The sequence below is a fragment of the Vigna angularis genome, chromosome 7 (genome assembly GCF_016808095.1).
Source record: "Vigna angularis cultivar LongXiaoDou No.4 chromosome 7, ASM1680809v1, whole genome shotgun sequence".
NCBI classification, from domain to species: domain Eukaryota; kingdom Viridiplantae; phylum Streptophyta; class Magnoliopsida; order Fabales; family Fabaceae; genus Vigna; species Vigna angularis.
Window position 1 is genome coordinate 18,015,527 of NC_068976.1, and position 16,225 is coordinate 18,031,751.

Sequence of the window (16,225 nt, forward strand, 5' to 3'; positions counted from 1 at the left end):
TAAATGTAAGAAAAAAAATGAAAAGTTTCTACAAGATGTAATTAAGGTGACTGAAAAAAAAAGAAAGAATTAACTGCTTAATTTAATCATTTAATAAAATGTCCTTGTGTTTACTTAGTCTTGATTTTTAAATAATTTAATTGAGAACATGTATGTTTGTATTTAAATGTATGTATGCATATATCTTTGTAATGGATTGTAGTAAAAAGTTATAATTTTTTTTTGTGAAAGTAATTATTACAATAAAAATCGTTTTACTTCTGAAAATTGAATATGTGTTTGTGTGATTTTAAATTGTGTGGCATTAATTTTAAATCATAAAATTGTGAGGTGCATGAACTTTCTTGGAGAAAAAGGTGTATTATAAATTATGGTTGCATCATAATATGTTATGGACACACATAATCAATTATTGTTTTGTACATAATGGATTATGCAGATACATGTAATCGTAATTTATGTTGATTCAACATACATATATGTTCTCACCGCAAATTCTCCTCAATTTCAAACATAATGACCTTGCCCTACTTGATAAAAACAGGAAGAGGGGTGCAAAAAGAAGAAAAATTGTGAATATTCCGCCAATTTTGTTAGTTCAAATTTGGCACAGAATCAGCAAAATATTAAAAAGCACGGTGGTGGTGATGATGGAAAAGGCAGAGCACGGTGAAGTTTAGAATTCTTGTATAAACAGGGATTGTTGAAAGGTGAGGAAATTCTGACAGGAAAAAAGAGACTGATTTGATTGTGTTGCAATGAAATAGGTGTTATCATTTTGTACCATTGCCGAATCGTTATGTTGAATCGAGTAGAGAGTGCAGGTACTGATACTATATGAATATGATACGCTAATGTTGCTACGCCCACTCACTTCATTATTTTATTTACAGAATACATCCAAAAGAGAGAGAAAGGAAGAGGTAGACCACCCTCCTAACCTCGTCTGGCACCAACTTTCTTCTTAATTATTATATTTTTATGTCCTTTTATGCATATCAGACTGATTTTAATACTTGAAAGTTGAAACATCAAACTCAAACTCACTCCAAGCCTGCAAGCTGATTTTTATTTTTCTTTTTTAACCTCAGAGTAGGGATCTCATCTGCGCTGCACCGTCGACCCAAACCTCAATCCGTTCAATTATTTCATCTTTCACTGCCTCAATCATAAGCGCTGTGCAGAATGAGCGGAGCCGTTCTTGTTGCCCTCGCTGCTGCTATCGGCAATTTCCTGCAAGGATGGGATAATGCTACTATTGCAGGTATTTTTTTATTTATTTGGGATATGAATAGCATAAGGTCTTCAATTTCATTGTTTTTGAACTGTGTTTGATCGATTCACCGGGTTCTGCCATGCCATGCAGGATCTATTTTGTACATAAAGAGGGAGTTCAAGTTGGAAAGTGAACCCACAATCGAAGGTCTAATTGTGGCTATGTCACTTATTGGAGCCACTGTGGTTACCACGTGCTCCGGGTCCCTGTCAGACTGGCTAGGCCGACGACCTATGTTGATCATCTCCTCTCTGCTTTATTTTCTTAGTTCTCTCGTCATGTTGTGGTCTCCAACTGTCTATATTCTCCTCTTTGCAAGGCTTTTAGATGGATTGGGCATTGGTTTGGCAGTGACCTTGGTACCTCTTTACATATCCGAGACTGCTCCAACTGAGATTAGGGGATTACTGAATACCCTTCCTCAGTTTACTGGTTCTGCTGGAATGTTCTTTTCCTACTGTATGGTGTTTGCTATGTCCCTCACCAACGCCCCAAGCTGGAGACTCATGTTGGGTGTTCTTTCAATTCCCTCTCTTATTTATTTTGCACTCACACTATTCTTCTTGCCCGAATCACCAAGATGGCTTGTCAGTAAAGGCCGGATGCTGGAGGCCAAGAAGGTTTTGCAACGACTTCGTGGCAGGGAAGATGTCACTGGTTAGTTATGTTATGCCCTTTTTCTTTAACAATTACTTATTCTCTCGACTAATCCTATTTGTTTGCTTTACTACCTTGGAGTTCATTTCAGATTTAGCTACCTTCATTCGAAGTCTGTAGGATTGTTTTGAGGTCACTTCATCTCTAAACACAACCCAGCTGATGCGGGATGTTCTGTTGTTCATTTTCAGAACTTTAGTTAGTGACTGTATTCTGTGAGCCTATCCTGCCGCATTTAGCAAAAACTATGTGCTACATTCATTTGTGTTTATGCAAACAGAAAACGGGACTTAGTTAACGAGAATATTACCGAACCATAGACTGTTATTGCAGTACTGCGTCTGAATTTGCCATTGATTAAATTTTTTGAATAAAGTGGTTTAAAAATAATATTGTAACTTTTGTAACTTTTTATTAATTTACTTATTAGAATATTGTTTTTTTTTATTCTTAAGACTCAGGATCTTATATAAGATACTTTCAACGAAAGTTTCTTATAACATCTGCGTCTTAGATTTAAAACCTCTGTATTGAAAATGTTCTTAATGCATCAATAAAAGGGGAAAACAAAACTAAAGTAATTAAGCTTTAAAATCGATAGCATGAACATTTGTTATTTGTCATTATTTCAAACCTATTGAAAATCATGATATTGAAAACTTAAATTGAATAGTCGTAGTGCAATTGTTTATTGTCGTTGTTTTCAGGTAGATTCCCTCAGTGTAGGTGCATTTATTTGATTCTACCAGTTGTTGTTGTTGACTTGCTTTTGATTCAACTATGGCAACTGATTTGTTATATGCATGACTTGGATGGTGATTGCTTTTGGTTATAATGATCAGGTGAGATGGCTTTACTTGTCGAGGGTCTCGGAGTTGGGGGTGATACCGCAATAGAAGAGTACATAATTGGTCCAGCCAATGAATTCAGTAATGCAGAGGATCCTTCAGCCGCAAATGAGCAGATCAAATTGTATGGGACGGCAGAAGGTCTATCTTGGATTGCTAAACCTGTCACTGGACAAAGTTCCATTGGCCTTTTATCTCGGAAGGGAAGCATTATTGCAAATCCAAGTGGTCTGGTGGACCCTCTAGTTAAGCTCTTTGGTAGTGTCCACGAGAAGTTCACAGAAACAGGAAGCATGCGTGGAAGCGCACTTTTTCCACACTTTGGAAGCATGTTTAGTGTGGGGGGAAATCAACTTAGGAATGAAGATTGGGATGAAGAAAGCGCTGCCAAGGAGGGTGATGATTATGTCTCTGATGCTGCTGCCGATGATTCTGATGACAATTTGCAGAGTCCATTGATCTCACGACAAGCAACAAGTGTGGATAGGGACATGGCTGCTCCCACCCAGGGTAGCATGAGGCAAGGTAGTCTTGTGCAAGGAGAAGCTTCTGGAAACACAGGGATTGGTGGTGGATGGAAGCTGGCATGGAAATGGTCTGAAAAAGATGGTGTTGTCAAGAGAATATATTTACACGAAGAAGGTGGTCCTGGATCTAGACGTGGGTCTCTCATTTCCCTTCCAGGTGGTGATGCACCGACCCTAACGGATGGTGAGATTGTTCAGGCTGCTGCCCTGGTGAGTCAGTCAGCCCTTTATAACAAGGAGCTTATGCATCAGCAGCCAGTTGGACCAGCTATGATCCATCCATCCGAAACAGCTGCAAAAGGACCAAGTTGGAGTGATCTTTTTGAGCCTGGAGTGAAGCATGCACTGATTGTGGGGGTGGGGATTCAAATTCTTCAACAGGTAATGAATCTTTTCAATATCTGTTTCTTTCTTCTTCTTTTTTTTTTTTTTTTTTTTTTTTTTGCTTCTATGCGTTTACACTGCCTTCCTGTGCTTTCACATTCATGCATTGCCCTGTTTTGTAACCCTGTCATGTATACTGATGCTTTGTTATCTTGTTCCCTTTATTGAAAACAAATGAATTTGTGAGGGCAATATTGACTCTACATTTTTGTGCAGTTTGTTTACATCATAATTATAGATTTTGTTTAATGCCCTCGTATTCAGTTCATACATAGTTTCTTTGAGCTTCAATTAGTGCGTCAAATGTAATTGCTGTTTGATTTTAAGTTTTCGAGTGATTTTTGTCAGTAATGATTATAGAAGATTCATTACTAAACAAAATATTAAACTAGGATATGCAACATGAAAAGTGATGTGAGTGACATTATTTTGGTTAAAGTATTGTCGGAGGAAGTAACTTTTTAATTAGTTCAACCCAATTTGCTTGGAGGCTCCAGGTCTTTGGGAAGCCGTAGAGGAGTATTGTAGAGATAAGTGATAGAGTCCTATGATGAAATTGTTATGTGTCTCAAGCACAGCAAAGGAAAATATTATATATACCATTGCAATGCATACAGATGGGCCTAGGCCCATGTAGTAATATACATCTATCCCAAGTTTGTTACAAATATAATCAATTGTAGGACTCCACATTGATTTGTTGAAGATATCCGACAACTTGTAATTGGATTTAGCAAACTGAGTAGTAATGTCCCCAGATGAAATCTTTTCGTTGATGAAGTGACAATCTATGTCAAGTAGCAAAAGAATTCTTAAACATGTTAAAGGCACAATTAATAATGGAATAAGGGTCAGTGAAGTTAAAAGTTCCATTCTTCTTGGTTATTCTTAGAGTGACTTGGCTTGATTTGTCGATGATATCAGAAGCACCTCAGGAGGTTATTGCTTCACTTTGGTTCTAGTCTGTTTTCATGGTGCTGAGGAAAATAGCTCAGTCAACAATAGAGGTAGAGTATATAGCTGCCAGCTCTTTGGATAAAAAGGCTCATGATAGACTTGCACATGGAACAAACGCAAAGAACATAAACAACCAATCTGCAATTTGTATTGCTAGCGATCCATTGTTCCATGGCAAAACAAAACACTTCAACATCAAGTTTTTCTTTTTAAGAGAAGTTCACAGGGATGGAGAGGTGCAACTTATTTGTTGAAGTACAGAACATCAGAATGCTGACATTGTACCGAAGTCTCTTCCTAAAGGCAGATTTGAGTACTAGAGGAAAAGACTGGGAATATGCAGCTACTATGTCAAGTAGGACTGCTAATTGGAATGACAGATGAAGATGCTAATCAATTTTTAGTTTCCCTGAAAAAGATAATTAAAATGCCATTTTTTTAAATTGTCAGGAAACTATAGACATAGGATATATTTTTATTTGACAACTCCTTGAGTAGGTGATTATTCATTAACCAATCACTGATCATCTTAACCAATTGTACCTGTTAAAAAGCTATGCTGACTGTGATCTCACTACTCTATAAACATTGCAGTTCTCTGGTATAAATGGTGTGCTCTACTATACACCTCAAATTCTTGAGCAAGCAGGTGTTGGGTATCTTCTTTCAAACCTGGGCCTTGGTTCTACTTCTGCGTCTTTTCTTATCAGTTGTGTGACAACCTTGTTAATGTTACCTTGTATAGCTGTGGCCATGAGGCTCATGGATATATCTGGCAGAAGGTATGCATCTTTCTCTTCTAACTTTTTGTTGGTTTCTTCTTGTTTAAATGATAAGATTTGTTTCAATTGGTGGATGTATCCTGGCGATGATTTTTTAATGGATAAACTCTTTACGTTGCATTTTTTTCCTGAACGTTATTTGCTATATTTTGCAATTTATGGTGGTATTTCAACAACAATTGCGTTTGAAATTACTACTATTGCAAAGAGTCTCTGAAACAAAAGCAAAATTACAGCGAGCACGGCAGTAAATGTTGGGTAATGATGTTTCAACGTGAGAGAAAGCTAAATGTGTTAATGATAAGAATGCCGGGGCTGAATGAACTGACATAAGAAGGCATAAGAATAGGAGTGCTTTTATCCTGGAAAATGTTGAAGTTAGCATCCATAGATATAGAAACTCATTCAAACAAGGATGTTCGAAGATCGATGAAGGATCTAGTGAGAAAAGTTATTCAAATCGAAGTGCTCTGACAGTAAAACTTAGGAAAACATAAGTAGTAGACTTAGATTTTTTTTTTTTTTTAAATAAATTTGCTCTATTTTTTATTTCAATTTTGGTTTTTATTGAGCTCATCCATGTACGTTGATTCAACCTAGTGAATAAGGATTTGTTGTGGTGGAAGTGCTGTTTTGTTTTGCATTTAAGTTCCTATATGAAAGTATCTGAGATAACTATAGAGAGTGTTACCTTAATATGTGATATTTGCGTAGTGTGAATATATGATATTCTGTTTTGCTTTTTTTAACGGATTCTGTATACTTCCCCATTACCTTTTTCTGGTTTTTTTCTTGATGCAGGACCTTGCTGCTGACCACAATCCCCGTCTTGATAGTGGCTCTTCTGATATTAGTAGTAGGGAGTCTTGTAGAATTCAACAGTAGTGTGAATGCTTTTATCTCAACTTTGAGTGTCATTGTCTACTTCTGTTGTTTCGTCATGGGTTTTGGGCCAATTCCTAATATCCTTTGTTCAGAGATCTTCCCTACTCGAATTCGTGGTCTATGCATAGCTATATGTGCTCTTACATTTTGGATATGTGATATCATCGTCACGTACTCGCTCCCAGTTATGCTTAATTCTGTGGGCCTTGGTGGTGTTTTTGGTATGTATGCGATCGTATGCATCATAGCTTGGGTGTTTGTCTTCTTAAAAGTTCCAGAAACCAAAGGCATGCCACTGGAAGTGATAACCGAGTTCTTCTCTGTCGGGGCAAAGCAAGCCGAAGCTGTCAGTGGTAGCTGAGTTAACATTATTGGAACTTTTCTTTAACATAAAATTGATTTCAATATATGGTTATCATGGTTTACTCCTCTTCAAGCACCCCTCCCACTTCTTAAAATATCTTCATCCTGGGAAGGGATTTGGGATTATAATCTATTTCTTTTGAAATTGATTTTATAATCCTTATTTCGTAATTTATATAATTTTTAAGCAAAATACTACTACTTATCTTAGTCCTTAGTAATGTGAAACATTGTGAAAATTTTAATTTCAGGAAGTAAAGCAAGTATTTATACATAGCTACGTCTTCAATTTAAACTCGGTGTTCTGCGGAAGGGATGTTAGTGAAAGTGGGAATTTTGGGAATAATAAAAATAGGAATAGTGTTTTTTTTTGGGTAAGCAATGTCTACCATAGAAATTATAATCAATGTTAAATATTTGTAAGGTTTTTTGCGTGGGTATTGTAAATGTTCTGAGAATGTTAGTATTTTAAAAATGGCGAAGATGCTGAATATAACTTAATTATTATATATTGTCAATATTTTTTAAAACATTATTGTCATCTTGATAAACTTTATTTTTGACTAGTTGTTTTGAAAGTTATATTGTTCTAATTTGACTACAACAAGAATATAGACATAAACGGGTCTAGCTTTTGGAGGGCAACTTAATCAGTGTTTGATAAAAAAAAAGTTTTGGTGGTATATAACATTTCAGTAATTATGGGTTCCAGAATGCATCATCCTTCTTTTTGTCATAAAATTAATTTATAGTATCAAGAGAGTTTACTCTTAGAGTTCCTTCTGAACAACTCTCGCCTATAAATAATAAATATTATTATATATCATAATTAAATACTAAATAATGAGTTGTTTGTAATTGTTTAAAATTTTTTCCAGGGACGAAATTGAATAAGTTACTACCAAATTATACCATACTATCCCATTCACCTTTCACAATTAAAACAATTCGAGTAACCTTACCCTTACTTCTTTCATTTTTTAAATAATTTATTTCTTAAAAAAAATAAAATAGCATAAAAATTTGTAATCAACTTATCCATTTGAAAAGAACGAGTAAAATTAGATTTTAAATTTATATGTAATAAACTTAATAACTGTTTTTGGATGTAGTACTTAAAGATGAGTAATTATTTTTTATTCTTTTATTTTATATAATTATAATTTTATATTTGACAAGAAAAAAAATATTTTTATTGATTTTTAAAAAAATTATGTTTATTACTGTAATTTTTTTTTGGTACAAAAATAATTTAATTAATAATTTAGATTAAAAGAATCGAGGTGCAAGTACTAGTATACCTACTTCCCATGAGAATGAAAATGAAACAAAGTTTATACTTGTTACATATAAAGATGTGAATGAACTTTTATTTTATAGATGAAAACTGATACTCAAACCATTACATGCCTTATTCCCATCCCTAGCAATAAATTATAATTTTGTAAAGTCTAATTTAGCAGCAAAATATTTTAAATGATTAATGTGATTACTATTTATTCTTTAAAAAATGATCTTAGAGGGTTTAACAATTTATTTTATAACAAGTAAAATTAGTTAAAGATTGGATTTTACAAGAAAAGTTAAACAGGCACGGCACTTCAGTTCATCTTAAAACAATCCTTCGACGAGCAAGGATACACATCCTATGGAAACTAGATCCTAAAACCGTGATGAAGTCTGAATGCATTTTTCTTAGATTTAACTAGGAAAAAGGGAAACTTGACATTGAAATGACAAATATAAGTACTACAGAACAATTAGTGAAAAACATTTTACATGCTACTGAAAAGCAAGATTAACACAATGAAACTAGGAGTAACTAGAAAGACAAAAAGGTTTAGCGGGTAGAAAAAGAAAACATAATCAAAGAAAACCTAAAACCTGCCTTTGGGCTCGCCATAACAACTGACCTGATCCAGTTCTTTCGTAATTATTCATGTATTTAAATTGTCGCCACCCAAATGCAGCTCCCATGGTTTATGTTTCTCTTTTTATTTAGACCTCCACACCAGATTGCTGCTTTTCCTTTATCAGATACACTTGAGCCAGCACTAGTAGTGTCCGGGGAAGTGAAAGAAATCCAATTTTTGAAATCTTCAAGATTCTGGTAAGCATATTAAGTTATGAAACAATTCATTCAGCGCCACTGGCTACAAATAACAAAAGCCGAGAAAGATTCTATGGAATTTCAGTCATGGATGCATTTAAAAAGGATAGGCAATTCAAAACCTGACCAAAATTCTAAACTCAAGATTTAATCAGAATATCACAATTTCAAGAAGCTTAGAACAGAAACTGTGGGGTTGGGAACAAAATGCGAGTGGACTTGTGCTGACACAATGAATGATGTATATGAATGTACAGAGGCAAAATAGATCAACAATAATCTGATCTGAAAAAGGTCTTCATTTTATATAATACCATTCAAGTTTCTGATGCGAAGGAGAAAAATGGAGAGTTGAGACATGGCAAGAACATGGCAACAGTTTTTTCATTGACAAAGAGAGTCAGTAGAGTGATTCATCAGAACAGAACAATTTGTGCAAGGAAGTAGTCCAAAAACGCAAAAGGATGTAAGAAGCATTACGGTAAAATGGTGGTGTCAGAGAGTAACAGAAGCAATGATGAAAAATGTATGTGAGATATGAAATGTTATTCGGGTGATCAAACAGTGGAGGAGGGAAGAGAAGAGAAGGTACCATAGGAAAGGAAGACACTGAGATAGAACTCAATCTAGAATGCGTCTAGCACCAAGGCGATCGAGCTGCAAGACTTTTGCAGAAGCCTTCAAATTGCCGTGGCTGAGAAAGGCGTGAATCATGTGTTGCGCAATGGCATGTCCGGTGGGCTCATCATCGATGACGGCAACGGCGGTGGGGCCAGCGCCACTGATGGTACAGCCAAAGGCCCCAGCCTGAAGGGCAGCCTTCTTAACAGCCTCCATGCCGGGAATTAAGGGGGCACGCCGGGGCTCAACGATCTTGTCAGAGGACAAAGCCTTCCCCAAACCAACCACGTCACCCTTCAACACCGCCGCCACCAGAGCGCCAGCCTGGCTGCAATTCCAAACGTGGTGCGCCATCCCAATCTCGCCGGGGAGCGCTGCGCGCATCTTCTTCGTCGGGGCTTCAAATTCAGGACTCACCAGCACGAAATACAGCTCCTTCTCCGCGGGAAACTTTAGCTCTATCAACTGCAGCGGCTCGTAGCTCTGAATCAGCACGAAACCCCCCATGATCGATGGGGCCACGTTGTCCGCGTGATACCCCGAAACCTTCTCTTCCGATTTCAACGACGCCACAACAAGATCCTCCACGCTTAATCTCTTCCCAAACATCTCGTTCACCGCCACGGCCGCAGCGGCGGCGCTGGCGGCGCTCGATCCCAGACCGCTTCCCAAAGGCAGGCCCTTCTGCAGGGAGAGCGAGAGGCCGACGGATCGAATGGAGAGCATTTTCATGACTTCGATGGCGGCGATGCCAGCGCAGTTCCATAGAGGGTTTTTGCTGAGCTTGTCGGGAGCGTGGCCGGTGATGTCGGAGATGCGTATCTCGCCCGGGTGAACCTGTGGGTCGACCCTGACGGAGACAATGTCCCCCATCCCGTCGACGGCGCAACCTAGGAAGTCGAAGCCGGGACCGAGATTGGCGACGGTGGCGGGAGCAAACGCTTTGACGAATGTGGTTACGGGTTGGGGCTCCGTTCGAGTATTGAGCGAGACGCTGTGGCTGTTTCCGCTGCTGCTGCTGCAGCATCTGAATCTTGCTATCGGCATCTCACTGCCTTTGAAACTCGCCGGAGACGGACACGGGAAGTAAGTTGCCGTCGCCATTTCCACTTCCTCTTCGCACCACTCTTCCCACTTACAAACCTATATTTAATAATAAATATATAATATCACTTTCTCTTTCAAATTGAGATTATATTATCATTGTTATTATTATTATAAATATAGTAGTTTTTCAATTAAATTTGATTTTCCTTTACAAATCAAAACAAATAACTCTCAGTCTATTCTGGGATGACACAAAATGTTGGTAGTTTGGCCGGACCTTTCAAAATTATTATTGAATCGATTTGAATGTTTGTAGTATGATTTGTATTAGATGTAGAGTTAAATAATACAGAGTTTCTTTTCTTTGAAATATATTTTCTTTTTCAAAAAGCATTTTATCTGTTATTTAAAAAATAAAACTTAAAATCGTATTAATTATGAATTAGATTTCCGGTTAACAATTTATTATGTTTATTCTTAAACCTAACCGTTGAAATCAAACTTAATTAAAACTATAAAAATATGGGTGTTTATTTAGTTGGATAAGAAATTTAAGTTTTTATTTCAAAGGCCTATTTTAAGTGTTGAATAATTAAAATTTATTAAACAAAAAATTTCTAGTGATCATGTGATCCATTAATTATCATTATATTAATCATGCCCTTACTTTTGTTTGTGGTTTAATTATTTTCCCTATTATCGTGACACAATCCATCCATGTTGTAGCAAATTTCAGTACTAGCACTAGCACTAATATTTGTGTTACTATTGAGACAAAATGTTGGAAATTGGGCTCTTTTTTCTTACACCTCTATGGTTTCCTCTTGGATATTCATAAGAAATGATAAAATTACTCTTTCTATGTATTACTTTATTAGAATTATATAATTTAAAATGTATTTTATATTTGGAAATGTATATTACAAAACGTATATTTTTTCATTTTTTGGATTATATATTTCAAAATATAAATTTGATAGTCCAAAATACAAATTTTAAAAAATATATTTTATTTGGTATTATGAATTATACTTTCTATAATAATAAAATATTGATGTTCAAACTGAAAATCCTAAAATAAAGAGTAAATCTGAAAATTTGAAATTTATGGAGATGGATTATGAAATTATGGGAGTGCAGTAAGAATTTGCCTGGAAATTGAGTAGTGTTGAATCCAAGTTGGCAAGTCCATCCAGTACTCTAATATAGTTTTTGTTTCTTTGAATGCCAAGTTATAATTTTATAGTTTTCATTGTTAAGCTATGTGCAATTTAATTTGCAAGTGAACCGTGAAGCTTGGAGCAAAAAAGCTTTAGAAGAAAATTAATTATGAGGTGAGATGACTTAAGAGAAGTAAATTAGAGAAGAATAAGTTTGAAGTAACTTTGTATATGTAGAGAGAATGACATATGTTGATGAAAATGAGAATGATGCAGCTTATTACTGTACTCTCTCACTCCTGCTCTTTGATATGCTCCTCAAACGATTTGATGAAATATGTTCCAGTTTTCTTTTTAATTTCCTGGGAGATACGACTTCTTTCTCGTCCACAAAATCTAGAAATGTTTGGATGCGTGCAGAACGCGAGCTGTCACGATTTGAAGGACCAGCTTTTATAGGGGATTTTTTACTGAACTGGTGTAGCATTGATAAGAAGTATATCAAAAGCGCCACGAAACATGTTATCCCACATATTAGAAACAGGCCCTTGAAGCTATTCAATTGAAGTTGTTCATTCTCACTACTGCGATGAGCACAAGCCTTTTCTGAAAGCCACTTTTCATGGATCCTCTGAAGTTCACCATTTTCAGATAAAGTTAAAATGGCTGTTGACATATCAACTGCAAAAGGAGAGTCCCTAGGAAATGCCTGTCACCACACCCAACAAATTAATATGGAAATTCAATCAATCCTTGAAACTTATTACAGCCATAAATTAATCAAGATAACATAAAATCCACTTTATACCAATTATAAAGATACTCACAAATCCCCATCCACTTTTGGTGAACTCTTGGCCCCTGATTGAGAATTCGCAGTGGTCTGAAAGGAATAGTTCTACATATGGCCTTTCATCCACCACTGCTGCAACTGTTCCTCTTTCAAGGGCAATGGCATATTCTTCTGGCGAGCCAAGAGGAACAAGTCTATGTTTGGGGATGTTGAGTTGCTCGGTTAGATAGTTTGCAGCAAACGAGCCTACTTGGAATCCTATACGTTCACTGCTGGATATCAAGCTATCAATTCCTGTTATGGGTGAAGACAGCTGCTGCACTGTCAGAATTGATGTCAAGCTTGCAGTGTAGCTTGAATTGATTATCAGAACCACAAAAAGCCAGATAATCAACACAATTCGACCAAGTGGACTCACTGTGTTTTCTCCTGAAATAATGAAGAAGCTTATTAATATCTACCAACAAGGATACACCAGAACATGTTTCTCGAATACGACATCAATTGCTAAAATGGGTGGACTTACTGTGCGCAAAGAACATGGTTGAGAAACTAAACCTGCAACATGATACAAAGATGATCAGTTACGTCAAGATATATGTACACAAGCTACAGGGAGTCAATTCAGAAGGGAAGTAAAGTTCAGTAATAGGAAAACTCCTCAGTACTTACCAAAGAACTGTAACTATCTGTTCCTTTGGCGGCCCCCGAAAGTCATCGTTCGTTCTATGTTCAAGAATCCACACCACTGTTCCAACAAAAAGGAAAAAAAATGCAGTGACACCCCACATCATTGGAGTAAATGGTCGCAAGAAAGCCCAAGCATGCGACTTCAATTTGTTTACCGGAGCAACCACAACTAGCCCCGACTCTATATATGGTTGAGTAAAATCCACAATCTTTGTTCGGTCAGTGACAATAGCAATGTCACCTACAGCAACATCGAAAACCTGTAGATGCAAGCGAAATAAAATCAATAAAAGCATGAAAATTAGCATGTTTGTACTCTGTAATAGAAGGAATGTAATTTTTTTGGGTATTGGTTGCATTACATCAAGAGTAATCATGTTGACAAGATCATAGTAGCTTGGGTTATTTTTTCCATCTCCAAACAGAACGAACTTATACTGAACTTCATAAGGAAGAAGTTTTATGGCAGCTCGGAATATCTCTATGCAATATCCTTGAACTGCATTGGAGGCATTTATTTGTGAGACTATGTCTCTATAACTAACTCTGTTGGGAACTCCAATTCTCAGTTGCCTCCCATTATTTGGGAAAACCCATCCACGAGGCCTTTCTATGGTATTTCCAGGCCATATGACAGGCTTTAGATGCTGGTTTGAAATTGAACGATTGGCAGGCTTCAACTGAAGTTTCTCTGGGGTGATTACGGAGAGCCCAGAGTAATTAGACCAGTAACCGATGCTCCGAAAACCTGTGGCAATTACATTAATGATATCAAATGATGGATGTGGAGGAGATCTATCTGAACCAAAGTGAATAGGTCCAGTCAATCCAGTCATATTAATGCGCAATATGTTATCAAGTAGTTGCTTCCCTCCATCAAAAATGCTCAAAGCACCCAGATCCAGAGTCTCTTCCCCCGTACTACTTAAATTTTTGTTAGAAAAAGAAACCCTTCCTTTCTGATCAAAGAATAAGTTCAGTGCCCGAGCAATCATCCACACAGAATCATAGGCATAGAGTCCGTATGGATTTAACCCAATTGAGCCATTACTTAAGTGTTTCCACCTTGAGATAAATGCCTGTTTTTTTAAGGATTGAGGGGTGTGAGGGCGAAGGGTAAGAACTCCTAGAATTGAGTTAGAAGTGTTTGAAGCAGATGAATCTAAAACAGTCGATAACCATGCAGTAGCTATCCAAACATACCCTTTGGACATCATTTCTTGTTTTTGAGCCAGGTCAAAAACCAGGAGACCAGTTTTGGCGAAGGTGTGTAAAACGATTATTCGAGACTCCATGCTCTTAATCTTCACTAACTGACTGATAATAAAGCTTGGAGTGGCGGTTGGATCAGGAGGCAGTGCTGCTTTGTAAGACAACTTACAACCCCTTTCTGCAAGTTTATCCCCCAGAACAGTTACCCCATTTCGACCCGGATCATCATCACTGAATATTGCTATGACTTCTCTCCAACCATAATTACTAATCATGTCCGCAATTGCAGTCATCTGGAACTGATCGCTGGGCGCTGTCTGGACAAAATAAGGATACTGGAGAGGTGTTAGGGTGGAATCCAGAGCGGTGAAGGAGAGTAGGGGAACATGGAGCTCATTTGCGAGATGCGAAAGCACATGGGCCATTCCTGAGGTTTGTGGACCGATTATAGCCACTGTGTCGGTCATCAAGAACTTGAGGGCTGTAATCAAGTGCACCAGTCAGCACCAACCAACAATCAAAACAAGAATATCAAACAAGCAAGTGATAGGCACTGATACCATACCCCCAATGAAGCCAAGAAAACCACTGAAGTTGGAATCATGGACGTTTATGGACAATCTACGTCCCCCCAGGATGCGGGGGTCGGAGTTTACGTCTTGCTCAGCTGCTTCGATGGCAATTTTGGAAACTTTGCCGTTTATAGTTTGCAATGTGAATATGGCACCGATATTGACGACATCATCGTCATCATGTCGGGAAGCTTCTTCTCTTGCTGTTGATGATCCATGTAATAGGATCAATGTGAATGCAAGGAATAGCAGATTCATGAAGAACCTACGATAGGCAAGCTGCACATTCATGTACTTATGAAAAAGGGCTGAAGATGGCGAAGAGAGACATGCGTTATTATAATTATAGCGGGAGACAGTTAAAGCAGAAAGCGGAGGTGGAGGTGGAGGTGGAGGTGGACCACTCTACCACCATAGTTTGTGCTCACTTGGTACCAAGTGGGAGTCAGAGCACAGCGCCATTTTGACATGAGTTCAAAATGCGAAATGAGCGCATCAGATTGTGACGTTTCATCTATGGCAATTTCAACGTTGAAGTGCTTTTGTCAGAGTTTATTGTATGACATGGTCTTGTCTGTCTAATCTATGATGCAGTGCTCATTAACTAACGCACTACTCGTGTGAATTATACGCTTTCTTCTACAACAATATTTTTTCTTCCTATCTGGACACCTTTCACAAATGCCATATCTGTACCACGCATGTACATGCCTTGTAAAGTGGATAAGTTATGCCAAGAGGAATTTAGGAGTGTTCATAGATCATGTGATTATAATGAAGTGAATTTGCAAATATAGAATATATCAATGCAATCTAGAATCACTGATCCATCATGGTTATATTGTACTTTCTTTTTATTTAATTACTTATTGATCATTTGGTAATACTTTCATAAAATTAAAAAGATTAATACAGCTCTAGAATTTACAATATAATCATATGTTGTAGAGGCAGTCGAATTTGTTTTTCTTAATCATATGTCTTTACTTAATTTTTATATGCTGATAAAAGACTTATTATTTCGGTGGTTTTCATATTAAAAATTGATGGTTCAAATTAGAGATTTCAATCCATTAATTTATTTTAACTCACTTTGTTAGCACGTCAAATTGACAAAAAAAAAACTAAATAAATGTTTTTTTCAAAATGAAAATAAAAATAATTTAATATTTTACATTATATTATTTTAAATATACAAATATATATTGTAACTTAAATCAATTATAATTATAAATTAAGTTTTAATCATTAATTATAATAAAATAAATTAATATATAAATATAATAATTATTTAAAATTATTCCATTAAAAAATTAATTAAATAATACAAAATTAAAAAAT

The 16,225-nt window shown here is 36.6% G+C and overlaps 3 protein-coding genes across 8 annotated transcripts; 1 reads left to right on the forward strand and 2 right to left on the reverse strand.

Moving 5' to 3' along the window:
• Positions 1–624: 624 nt before the first annotated feature.
• Positions 625–6,836, forward strand: LOC108320165 (monosaccharide-sensing protein 2). 3 transcript variants are annotated; one of them, XM_017551512.2, is made up of 7 exons: positions 625–824; positions 894–923; positions 1,092–1,264; positions 1,367–1,933; positions 2,776–3,689; positions 5,244–5,431; positions 6,233–6,836. In XM_017551512.2, exons 3-7 carry the CDS (start codon positions 1,186–1,188, stop codon positions 6,675–6,677), a joined length of 2,193 nt encoding a protein of 730 aa, XP_017407001.1. In that variant the 5' UTR covers positions 625–824; positions 894–923; positions 1,092–1,185; the 3' UTR covers positions 6,678–6,836. The 3 variants fall into 3 exon arrangements, with proteins under 3 accessions (XP_017407001.1, XP_052736158.1, XP_052736157.1); XM_052880198.1 differs by having other exon boundaries at positions 625–923; XM_052880197.1 differs by lacking the exons at positions 625–824; positions 894–923 and having other exon boundaries at positions 957–1,264.
• A 1,532-nt stretch (positions 6,837–8,368) lies between these two features.
• Positions 8,369–10,599, reverse strand: LOC108320156 (homoserine kinase). Of its 3 annotated transcripts, none has more exons than XM_017551499.2 (2): positions 9,382–10,599; positions 8,369–8,786 (listed from the first exon to the last, which is right to left on the reverse strand). In XM_017551499.2, exon 1 carries the CDS (start codon positions 10,512–10,514, stop codon positions 9,411–9,413), a length of 1,104 nt encoding a protein of 367 aa, XP_017406988.1. In that variant the 5' UTR covers positions 10,515–10,599; the 3' UTR covers positions 8,369–8,786; positions 9,382–9,410. The 3 variants fall into 3 exon arrangements, with proteins under 3 accessions (XP_017406988.1, XP_017406989.1, XP_017406990.1); XM_017551500.2 differs by having other exon boundaries at positions 8,369–8,832; positions 9,382–10,592; XM_017551501.2 differs by having other exon boundaries at positions 8,369–8,860; positions 9,382–10,592.
• A 1,200-nt stretch (positions 10,600–11,799) lies between these two features.
• On the reverse strand, positions 11,800–15,412 carry LOC108320161 (glutamate receptor 3.2). 2 transcript variants are annotated; one of them, XM_017551507.2, is made up of 6 exons: positions 14,878–15,410; positions 13,463–14,793; positions 13,083–13,360; positions 12,937–12,968; positions 12,445–12,839; positions 11,800–12,326 (listed from the first exon to the last, which is right to left on the reverse strand). In XM_017551507.2, exons 1-6 carry the CDS (start codon positions 15,173–15,175, stop codon positions 11,898–11,900), a joined length of 2,763 nt encoding a protein of 920 aa, XP_017406996.1. In that variant the 5' UTR covers positions 15,176–15,410; the 3' UTR covers positions 11,800–11,897. The 2 variants fall into 2 exon arrangements, with proteins under 2 accessions (XP_017406996.1, XP_017406997.1); XM_017551508.2 differs by having other exon boundaries at positions 12,186–12,326; positions 12,426–12,839; positions 14,878–15,412.
• Between the last annotated feature and the right edge of the window lie 813 nt (positions 15,413–16,225).

Coding starts and splice junctions, on each gene's coding strand:
- LOC108320156 (XM_017551499.2), bottom strand. CDS start 10,514: ATGGCGACGGCAACTTACTTCCCGTGTCCGTCTCCGGCGAGTTTCAAA.
- LOC108320161 (XM_017551507.2), bottom strand. CDS start 15,175: ATGAATGTGCAGCTTGCCTATCGTAGGTTCTTCATGAATCTGCTATTC. Junction 12,840..12,936: donor AACCATGTTCTTTGCGCACA/GTAAGTCCACCC, acceptor TCATTATTTCAG/GAGAAAACACAGTGAGTCCA. Junction 12,327..12,444: donor CCAAAAGTGGATGGGGATTT/GTGAGTATCTTT, acceptor GTGTGGTGACAG/GCATTTCCTAGGGACTCTCC.
- LOC108320165 (XM_052880198.1), top strand. CDS start 1,186: ATGAGCGGAGCCGTTCTTGTTGCCCTCGCTGCTGCTATCGGCAATTTC. Junction 1,934..2,775: donor TGGCAGGGAAGATGTCACTG/GTTAGTTATGTT, acceptor TATAATGATCAG/GTGAGATGGCTTTACTTGTC. Junction 5,432..6,232: donor ATGGATATATCTGGCAGAAG/GTATGCATCTTT, acceptor TTCTTGATGCAG/GACCTTGCTGCTGACCACAA.